At 31.2% G+C, this 12,241-nt stretch overlaps 1 protein-coding gene across 7 annotated transcripts in view; it reads right to left on the bottom strand.

Annotated features, from left to right (window-relative positions):
* LOC108756606 (rho guanine nucleotide exchange factor 12) overlaps positions 1-12,241 on the bottom strand; it is a 262,375-nt gene that overhangs the window by 219,393 nt on the left and 30,741 nt on the right. For 4 of the 7 annotated variants that reach the window (XM_018500537.1, XM_018500534.1, XM_018500531.1 and 1 more), the window contains exon 2: positions 7,617-7,832. The exons of 2 other annotated variants lie outside the window; for them this stretch is intronic. In XM_018500537.1, coding sequence (XP_018356039.1) covers positions 7,617-7,788 — 172 coding nt within the window. In that variant the 5' untranslated portion in view covers positions 7,789-7,832. Of the gene's footprint in view, positions 1-7,616; positions 7,848-12,241 lie in introns of all 7 variants that reach the window. One more of the 7 variants, XM_018500532.1, reaches the window with a different exon arrangement.

A 12,241-nucleotide genomic window follows, 5' to 3' on the forward strand; every position in this document is an offset into this window, starting at 1 on the left:
AATATGAACGACTCGGAGGAACAGTTCAATATCAGGCTGCTCCTCATCCTGATGAACTGCAAAGTTCATGAAACATTGACATTCCAAGAGTAAATCTGGATACGGAGAAAACCCACGAAACACAATCTTCATAGAAAGCACCCGTAGAAACCTCAAGAATATTGTACATCTTTATAATATGTAAATTTTATTTGATAATTATACATATATTTTTTTGCGCACTAATTACCACGCTGTATTGATGCTCTCATTACCGGATATACCCTATTATAGTCCCTTAATGTATGTTGTAATAAACTAATTTATTTTTAAACATCCAATAAACATTGTTCGTGTTTTTTTATCTTGTTAATTATTAATTTTTGCTTAGCAATCTTAAACTAGAAAATTTACATATTTTAATGATTCCTATAATTATTCTGCATATAAAAGTATTCATGTAGAGATATCACAAAACCAATAGTTTATAAGATATTTTATATATTTTATTGTGGCACATATTGACATAAAATATAAAATAACTCGTAAACTATTATTATTTTTTATAATCGTACTTTAATACTTTTATGAACAGAATAATGAGATGAATCAGTTGATCTAAATAAGACACATAGTTTAAAAAAAATAATGAGTAGTCTCCACAAGTATCTAGGATTCTTCATTCCCTCCAAGCATTCCTGGTGCTCGCTGATCCGAAATATAAAAACCCGGAGTACGAGAATTCTCAGCTTCAGTTAAACGTTCCTGACGCTCGTACATTCCCCGTCTGCGAGAAAATGGGAGAGCGTTCGGCCCCCATTATGAATTCCGACACAAGACAGATTCAACAAAAATTCACGAATAAGATTTTATATCAACACCACTGCGGAACAACGCCATCCATTCGAATGCAAGCGACCAAGCCCAGCCCATTGCAACCTGCGAGCGCTGCGCGCATCAATCTCGCGATAGCCTTCGCGGACGCTGTAAGCGCTCATAAATGCGCTTATAAATGCTATTTTCAAACATACGGTTTTTATTTGTGAGCGGTTGAAATTATTACGATTATAGCTATTATACTTCTAAGAAAAACCAAAAAGATTACAACTAAAATCATCAACTGCGCGCAATTAAAGGAATAAGAAACAGAAAACAAAATAAATTTTAACTTCTCAGAAACCAAGTATGAAATATACAGTTTTTGATAGGTTGAAATTCTTATTCGCTGTTCCCTGTTCTCTATTCCTTTGATTGTACGCAGCCCCTCACTCACGTTCACTTTCGCCAATAAGCGCTTATTAATACTATCAATCACACTATTGCTACTTTATTTCGATAAAAAAAGGATTTGCGAGCACGAGTTATGACATCATGGATTACGTTGGTTGTGTTCGGTTTGCATGCTTACACGCTTTAAGCGTTTATAAACATTGCTTACATTGTTCGCTTTGGTGGTGTAAGCACTACGAAATGCGTTTATGACGTTATCTGTGACAGCACAAATGCTTTACTCGTGCTCACAAATGCTTATTTCATCAAGGTAGGGCAGCAAAAGTGTAAGCGCAAATAAGCGCTTATTGATCAAAATAAATGTGAGCATGTTCGATCCTAACCCTAGATTAGATCCACACACGTTTTTTTATGTTTAGAAAAATGCTTTAACAAATGTGTTGAATTGCGTGCATATTTTAACGCTTTCGTAATATACTTGTATACGATGTCTACAAATGTTTCCCAATTTTATGCTAATAAAAAAAGGATTTTGTTCACCAACGAGGAATTGGATGTTTAAATTTTCACAAAAAAATAGAAAAAAAAATTTACTCATACAAAGATGACATTAACAGATTCTAGTTAATTTATAATAGAAGATGCACAGACTGGGAATATGTACACAATATCTCTAATTCCCGATAAAGTACTACGATTTGATGAATATACCTGCGGTAGATGTCATTGACGAGCATTTTGTACCTTTTTACAATAATATACTAATTGAATGTTTAAAATAAAATTTCTGTTTCAAAATTTAGAAGTTTTTAAGTAGCCGCAAAAAAATAATATTCAAGAAGTTGAGAATAAATATATATTTTAGGACTCTATTAACCCATTAAAGCCCATGCCTAATACAGCCGTGATAACGCTAAACTGAATATGTAATTCATAGCATAAGCAAAAAAAATTACCCATATTTTTTCAATTTGCAAAATTGATCATTTAAACGATAATTATTTAAACAAATTGTTTAAAAATGCCTATTTTTAAAAAACTAAAAGTGCCATTCGATTCTACGTTCGAAAACAAGAAACTTTTATTCTTGGTATTTTTTTCGATCCGGTGCTTTATTTATGCAAAAAATTGTTATAAACGGTTTCGCAAAGTCGGCTTCCGCCCATGCTCTGGATATTTTATATCTTTATTTCTTAGTTTTTCAGTTTTAACCACTCGTCTTTCCTCTCATTTTGAGGTGGCTTATGTCCATGAGTCCCCTCGCTTCTAACTGAACTCAGGCTGCTTTTTTACCGTGAGTCTACCCCAAGATCAGTAAGAAGCAATTAGTATGCTGACCATGCATTGGTCAGCATACAAGAAAATAAGCATGCTTAAAGCATGTAAAAGTAACGATGCACGATTTTTACGCGTACTTTCTTGTATTTTAACCAGTGCATGATTCGCTGCTTAAAGCACTGCATAAAGTCATTCACATGAATGATGTTGGCATGTTGTATAGTGCTCAATTATTATAGTAATGCAGAAATTAACCGAATCAATCAATCAATCAATCAATCTAATCAATTGGCCAAATTAATCTATTGTATTAATTAATACATACAAACCATAGACTAAAGAAAAGAACAGAGAAAAAAAATAATAACCTTAACCCATACATCTGATCTGTTCATGCTTGACACCAATCAATCACCTGACTGTTTCTTAACGTTTTGATTGGCGTATGCAAGGAAATTAGGCCTAAAATAATGCACTACACCAGAGGCTCTAATCTCCCATTCTTTTCGGAGAGACAGCGTTTTGGCTCCCTCATTGTACCATCCGAACTAATGATCAATATGGCTGTCTATTAAGTAAAAGTAAAGGTAAAGTATTGTAAAGTATTGTGGAAGCATGCAACGCATGTGAGCACATGCAGTCATCAGTATTTGAAAAGATCCTCGAAAATCTTTAGCCATCTTTCAGTTTGGAAATTCAAAATTCAAGGAAGTAGTATTTCCTTATGGAAATAAATTTCACTCGAAAATTAACTCAGGCAAATTGCCCATTACGTGGCCCCCTTAAAAGTGATTTTTGTAAGTGATTTCAAAGAAGCCACGTAGTGAGCAATCTGTCCGAGTTAATTTCCGTATTAAGTTAATTTCCACAAAGCAATACTACCTTCTTGAATTTTTGAGCATCCAAACTGAAAGATGGCTAAAGATTTTCGAGAATCTTTCCAAATCTTCCTACGATGCAATTCACAATTCCACTGAATTCCACTACGGTTGTTGATGGATGCATGTGCTCACATGCGCTGCATGGTTCCATGTACTTCAGAATGCTTCACCTTTACTTTCACTTAATAGACAGCTATATTAAAAACATTAAAAATCTAATTACATTATTAACTGAGGCAGCCATTGATTATTAGTTCGAATGTCCAATAACGAGGGAGTCAAAATGCTATCTCTCCAAAAACAATGGAAGATTAGAGCCCCTGCACTACATCAAACACTGAAATCAAAGATGATAGCATGCTCCGCTCAATGAAGATATTTAGCATGCATTAGAGCAGGCACAGCAGCATGTAAGAAGTCCATCATGCAAGAAATTACGCATCGTATATGATTGGCTTAAGCGTCCAAACCACGGCAGACATCCACGTCCCCGATCCAGCTTTTCGTAAATAATCGTTACGCGGATATACATATGTACATGCTTTGCTATTCTTATACATACGACTAACAATTATAATATCTATACTTTTGTATACATATACGAGGGTCGTTTGAAAAGTCCGTGCAAAGTCACTGCTGATGGCACTACTGGCGCGTATCAAGGTTAGATTTAGTTAGTAGCATCTCTTGGAGGAACACACACCAAGTTACAGCCAGATCGGTCTATTTGTTTGTGTTTGGCATTCATTTGAATCGAGGAAGTCGAGGGGGGTTTGTTTCTGCAATCACGTCCTCGTTTCCATAAAATCTTTTTCCCGCCAGCCATTTCTTCATATTGGGGAACAAATAGTAGTCCGAGGGAGCCAAGTCTGGAGAATAGGGGGGATGTGAGACGAGTTGGAACCCTAATTCCATTAATTTTGCGACCACAACTGCTGAGGTGTGAGCTGGTGCGTTATTGAAAATCACTCGACTTCCTCGATTCAAATGAATGCCAAACACAAACAAATAGACCGATCTGGCTGTAACTTGGTGTGTGTTCCTCCAAGAGATGCTACTAACTAAATCTAACCTTGATACGCGCCAGTAGTGCCATCAGCAGTGACTTTGCACGGACTTTTCAAACGACCCTCGTACATACCATAATAAATTTGTTACTTTTATTATTAAAAAACAAGAATATGTACAGAATGTTGCCGATACCTACAGATCAGTAAGTCGGGTTGCCTATCTGTCTATGGGCAGAGGCACGCTTTACTGGTAATGCGAAATAAGATTAGATCGCAAGTCCGACGAAGAATGAAACAAAAGAAATTGAATTTTACATTATACCAGAATGTAAAATAATTTAATATAATGTAATTATAATTAATAATTTAATGTAATTATAATTTATAATTATATATTTTTAAATATTTATTAAATTTTGTTTATGTTAGATTAAGTCAGATATTATTTTTGTATTATTAAATACATATTTTATTCAATCATATTATTGAATCTTATACTATACCAGAATATAAAATTCAATTTCTTTTGTCTCATTCTCCGCTGGACTTACGATCTAATCTTATTCCGCATTACCAGTAAAGCGTGCCCCTGCCATAGACAGATAGACAACCCGACTTACAAATTTTTCCTTTAATTCTTTTTCGTTAAAAACAAACAAAAATAATTTAAATGCTCAAATTCACCAAATGATATTGATAGAAATATTGAGTTCAAATAGTTCCTTTGGTTAAAAAATGTCAAAATGCTCGATTAATGAGTGTGATTAGCCGCAAATGTTGTGATAGTCATCTTATATAAAAGTTGTTGCAGAATATCGCGATAGATAAAAGCAATGAAATATTAAATCTATTGATATACAGGAAAATAATAGAGATATCTACTAAATCTGTTAAGAGGATGCTGGAGTGACCAAATTGTGGGATCGCAGATCGATATAAATCTTCGAATTTACTGAACGGAATCAAAAATCCTTTTACAGGATTAAAGTAGACACAAAATTTGGTGGTGCTGCAGTGATCTTTATACTACCTGTGCGAAGTTGGCACCTCGTTTCTCAAAAAATTAAATTTTTGTCACAATTATGAACGCACTCCAAAGAGTACTTAGTTTCTGCCCAAAATAAAAAATAGTTCCAGCGAATTAACACGAAAAATCGAAAATTAAAAAACTGGAGTGCCAACTTCACAAAGCGCAAAACGACAAATCGTGATATCTTCTAAACCCTTAGTCCTAAATGCTTTAAATGATAATAACTTTTGATAAAACTCTTGGGATGCCATCCAGAACAGTCAACAGAATTGCCCTAACATTCAAAAATTTTTTATCCCTCAGATGTGAGTGAATGACATTCAAAAAAAATCACTATATCTCTTAAACCATTGGTCCTAGCGCTTTGAGCGTTAATAACTTTCATTAAAATTCGTGGGGTGCTACCCAGAACTGTTGACAGAATTGCCAGAACTTTTAAAAAATTTTTACTCATTGTGTATTAGAAATTATTCGATTCGACAAACGAAAAATTGCCATATCTCTTAAACCGTTAGTCTTAGCGTTTCGAGCGTTAATAACTTTCGTTAGAACTCGTGGGATGCTACCCAGAATTACCAGAACTTTTAAAAACTTTTCACCCATCAGATATGACCAAAAATTTTTTAATATCCAAAGGAAGAAAATTTTTTTTTAATTCTGGCAACTTTGTCAACAATTCTGAGTAGCACTAATTTTAATTCCCCACTAGTTCTAACGAAAGTTATCAATACTCGAAGCGCTGAGATCAACGGTTTAAGAGATATGGTGATTTTTTGAATGTCTGATTCTCTCGCATCTAAGGGAGAAAAAATTTTTGACGTTATCGCAGTTCTGTTGACAGTTCTGGATAACACCCCAAGAATTCTATCAAAAAATATTATCATTTAAAGCGTTAGAATTAATGGTTTAGAAAATATCGCGATTTTTCGTTCTGCGTTTTGTGGAATTGGCACTCCAAATTTTCGATTTTTGTGTAAATTCGTCAGAACTATTTTTCATTTTGGGCAAGCACTATAGAACTCTGTGGGGTGCATTTGGAACTGTAACAAAAATTTTATTTTTTGAAAAATAAGGTGCCAACTCACCTTAGAGGCACTTTATACTAAAATAAATATAAAAAAAAGATTGTCTTTGTTCCTTTATATATATAAATTCGGATATTAAATGTTTATTATATGAAGGTTCACAATCCAGTATTCTAACCACCATTCCAATTAAAATTGTGGTTACAATTAATACGTAGTCAGTAATGACAGATGGAGATCTTATTTTTTTCTTTATATCAGACAAATACGCTCTTGTAATCTGATTTTTAACTTCTTCTTCGTCTCACCAACATAGCTAACATTACAATCATGAAATCTTGTAAACTGTACCTTTATGAGAGAATATATCCAATTGATCTTTGTCTCTTTTTATGTAATGTTTAAAGGTGTTCGGGATGGAATAAGTTAATTTACAATTTATTTAAAAGCAATAGGCATAAAACTTTCCGAAATAGATCTACTAACATAAGGAATTGTAAAAAATTGTTTAGTATTTTTTATCATTTTTGATAAATAGGCATTTTTATCTTCGGTATTATTCTTGTAAATATGATAATTTAATATTTTCCGTATAGTGGAAAATATTGTAATAAAATGAAAAGAGTAACCATTGTCTAAGAAAGTATGGATGGTTTCAATAAAATTTTGTTGAAAGCAAAAATAAGATAGTAATATAATTCTGTCAACTGCATTCATAATAACACCCTTCTTATGACAGATAAGATGATGAGAATGAAAATTAAGAAATCTGCCTTGAAAAAGTTGGTTTATGATACCTGTCAAAAATAATTACGTTTTCGTCAATAATAATAGTCGTGTCCAAAAAATTCATTCTATCGTCAAAACATATTTTCATGGTGAATTATAGTCTTTTGTGTAACAAATTTTTTTTTTTAATTCTATGAATATCATTCATGATATCAGGAAACTGTCGTCTACATATCGAAAATAAAACAGAAGTTGTGTAGGTAATCTTTCAATAACTGAGGACTCTAAATCTTATAAAACTATTTCAGCTATAATAGGAGGTAAAGGTGATAGGAGATCCCCATAGGAGTCCCAAAAATTTGCTTATAACAATTATTATTATATGTAATAATTATAATTATATATGTAATCATTATTATGTAAATATTATTGCAAAAATGGAATTTTTGCGGACCTTCCTTTACAGACTGAACGTAGACTGGATTGTCGCCAGAAACTTTCATTCCAAACCCAGCATCGTCCTTGTATACGACCAGAGTGGCGATGGGTGCTGGTTCGATGGCTCCACCACTGATGGCGCCTGCACCAGCCCCGACGCTGCGACGTAGCGCTGCCGTTCCATTCATCCCTCCTTCGAGCTCCACCTCGCCACACCTCTGTTGCTACCGATCTATCATAATTCTTCCTTTTATAATATAAAAGATTTCAAAGCTCTTATAAAATAGGATTAATTGCAAATGAAATTCTTAATAATTCAATTATGTACATATTTTTATATAAAATACACAATTAAATAAAAATTGAGAATTTTATAAAATTCTCATCTCCATTAATCTTCCAGAGAGATCTTTTAACTTTTTGCGTCATGATGGGCAGTACCTAGGTATTACCTACCTACACGTACCTGTAACTAGGTGCAAATTTACGTACTTAGGAATTGTACCGAGATATTCTTTTTCTGATACCTTTACTTATACCTAGATACCATTTCTTGCGTACCAATATCTATGATATATTTTAAATATATTTTAGTTTTTTGGATGATACTTTCCTGCACTTTTATAAATAATGACATACTAAATATTTTACTAAAAATTATTTAAATTATTGGTCCGAAATATTGGATCAACCATTTTCGATACTTTTATCAGTCTTAGATGAATCTTAAGTGTTTATTTAATTCTGTACAAATTTATATACATATACAAATTTATACTACATATATAGTTCTTTACTGCGCTAAAATAATTTTTCGGTCTTAAAACGCAAATTCTACTAAACTATCGTAGTAATATCATGAGTTAAATCGACTAACAATTTAACAATTTGATGCTTTTTCGCATCTTAGAATGATCTTAATAATGCTGAGTGACATATTAAATTCCGTAAATAATTAATTCTTATTACGAAAAATATTACTTCGACCAAGAATCGAATCCAGAAATTCTTGCATTCCGTGTAAGCGTCCTAAGTCTTTAAAATTATTCTACTGATTGTTCTCACATGTACGATCGAATTAGATTCAATATGTAATATTATTTTTATTTATATTACCTGAAAAAGACGTTCTTCCTACATATGCCAATTATTGCGAATAATATTACTAAGGCCTTGGTAGTCTAAAGGCTTAAGACGCTCGCACGGAATGCAAAAAAATCCGAGTTCGACTTCCAACCGTGATATTTTTCACAATAGGAATTAATTATTTACAGATGTTAACATGTCACTCAGCATTATTAAGATCGTTCCAAGATGCATCCAAAAAAGCATCTCTCGTGATATTATGGCGGCAGTTTAAGAGTTTGCGTTTCAAGATCAAAAAATCATTTTGGCGCAGTTTAAAAAATTATATACGTAGTACAATACGTATACAAAATTAAATAAGCACTTAAGATCCAGCTAAGACCGTTAGAGACATTAATTCTATTTTGTTCTCACATGTATGGTTGAATAAAATTCAGAATTTTATGAAGAACTATTGTTTAAGATTTTGACTTCTGATTTGTAATCTGAAACACTCCAGTGAATAAAGTTTAAAAAAAAACGGTCAAATACAAACATTTGTAATACAAGAATTAAGGCATCAATTTTTTATTGCACATTTTTAAGAAAATAAATAGATAACGGGTATCACCTTTTAAAAAACTTGGTAATGTTGCGATTCTGGTGTACAAGGACGTCAATATGTAGTTATTTGTTTAATTGTAAAAATGAATACGAATTTTATCTGTACCTCAATAACTCATGATGTAGAACTAACAATAAGATTTTGTGCAAATAAAAAACTTGAATTCTTTTACATGTCTTACATCTTTTTGACGCTAATGTAAATAAATATATAAGATTTTAATTCCTAACTAATTGTTCAATGTCTTACAATATTTGTTTTATTGATATAATTGCAAAATCATATGTATGGAAATATATCAATAGGACCTAGATATTCGGGCTTAATCAAGGATTGTGCACAGAGGACCGCTGTGCACTTTGTTTACATAGAGGGCGTTCCGAGTTACGGATGAAACGCATGTACTTCATTACTGCTGCGCGATGCTTTGAAATCGTTCCGGTTTGTCAATGCACATGAAATGCTTTAGTTATTCGGAACGATTTTCTGCGCAGTCTGCTTATTAAGGATATACGACGTTATTTTTATAAATATATACATTATATGTATATATTTATTATTATATATACATTATATGTATTATATTTATACTTTAAACAGACTATATAAAAGTTATGTTCAAATCATTCCGTTTTTATTGAACAACACATTTTTATAGTTTATTTTATTTCTTATTTTTATCATTATAAACTGAAATTTAAAAAATAACAAAAACCTAAATTTTTTTTTATAAGTTCTTTAAATATTCAAAATAACTTAAGCAAAGTTTCATTGCTGATTAGTTACAAAGAATATAGAACAAATAAATATTTTGTTTATTTACTGGATAACTAGTTCATGTAATCATGTTCATCATAAATATTATAATACATAACTTTACATAATCTCGAATACATAATGTACTTATATTAAAGAATTGAGATTTTTGTCATTTATTTTATGTATAGGCAATACATTTCCATACATTTTTATAAGAGCACAGATTAAAAAAATATTACTATTTATTAAAATAATTTATGATCCAGATAGCAAACCGTCATCAAATTTATTGTATTATTTTTAAATGCGATTTAAAATAATTTATAATTTTTTCATAATTTGTTATTATGTTGAAATATCATTCATATATCCTTAATTACAAATTATAAAAATATTAAGAATTAAAAATATTACATTTTAAATTATATTGTATTACTATGCAATAATATATAATATAATATATGTACATATTATATACAATATCATATTACTATTATATTATATTGCTATATTGTTATTATATATAAGGTGTCATTGACGCACTAAAATATCTCTTAAACAGTGCATTTAAAAAAAAAGTTTCAGACAAAAGTTATATGGTTTGAAGAGAGACATAAAATAACGCTATTGGTTTGACCTTGGAAAACTGTTTGAAGATCAAATTAAGGTCACCATCAATTTCTCAAATAAAATCCCATATATTTCATTGCATATTTTTGTAGCTTGCCTCAAGAACTTTCCGAAACACTATAATAAGATGTTTCTTTATTAAGTACTTTACGAGTTCTAAGGCTTGAAAGTTATCGTCGGCATTACCCAAGGTGTTCGATCGACGGCTAAAATCTCTTAAATGTTGTTTAGGGTCACGACCCGGATAACATTTGTCAAGATCAAGACCATTGGAGGTTGTACCTCTTATTTTCATTTATAGAAATAAATTTTTAGTGCAAAAATGAAAATAAGAACAACCTCCAATGATCTTGATTTCGACAAATGTTATCCAGGTTATGATCCTGAACAACATTCAAGAAGCCGTCGGTCAGACATCTTGAGTAATGCTAATGCCAGCGGTACTGTAACTTGCAACCTTATAACTCAAAAAGTACTTAATAAAAATGAATTTAATTACAGTGTTTTGGAAAGCTCTCGAGGTAATCTATAAGAATATGTAATAAAAAATGGGGGGGAAGTCCATAAAAAATTCAAAGTGCCCTCACCTTGACGACACCCAATGTCAAATCAATGGTATCATTTTATGTTCTCCTCACAAAATTTTTGTTTAAAACATTTTTCTCTAAAATGCACTTTTCAAGAAATATTTTAGTGCGTCAATTAAAATAATACACTCTGTATATTATATTTTATAACATTTTTAATTGTTAAAGTATAAAGTTAAAAGTATTTAACACAACAAATATAAAGTTAAAAGTATTTAACATAACAACGTAACATAACATTAAACTTTGAAGATTAAACTTCCAAATTTAAAAATACATCGAAAACCGGAAGAATGGTTAACGTGCGCATGAAGGTACATCAACACAATATCTGGATGTAAGGCTAAAACATTTCACAATCAGCAGAACACAATGTTGTGACAGGATATCGCGTACTATTTGATAAAACTGTTACTATAGCTACAACGATGTCATATTTTCGGACGAAGTCAAGGCTGGCAAAATTTTGCCCAACCCAGTTAAATCCACCAATTAAAACCGGTTTTAACCAAAACCAGAAAGACCCATACACAAAGAAAAACCCATATTGAAATCCATAAACAAGTTTTACTACTTTTAGTTTATTATTCACTATTAAATCTAAGAAAATGTAAATAAAATATGATTGTAAATCATAGAAAACGAAAGTTATTTGTTAATATTATTTAAATTTAATACTTTTCTGTATAAAGATGACGTTTTTTTATGTTATATAATACATAAAATAAAAATGTTATAGAATATATGAAATATATAATATAAAAATTTTGGTTAAAACTTAAGAATGTTTATTTATTTACATATTTATAAATCTTAACAAGCTTGTTAACTTTTTCTAGAGCCATTTCTTGACTTACTCCAAACATAACCAAATGTAGAAAAAATTCTCTCTATACTTGCTGATGTAGCTGAGCAGCTAAAAAGATTTGCCATAAAAATGCAAAATTCTTTTTTAGGGCCATCATTATTTATTTT

The sequence above is a fragment of the Trachymyrmex septentrionalis genome, unplaced genomic scaffold, assembly GCF_001594115.1.
Source record: "Trachymyrmex septentrionalis isolate Tsep2-gDNA-1 unplaced genomic scaffold, Tsep1.0 scaffold129, whole genome shotgun sequence".
Lineage (NCBI taxonomy): Eukaryota > Metazoa > Arthropoda > Insecta > Hymenoptera > Formicidae > Trachymyrmex > Trachymyrmex septentrionalis.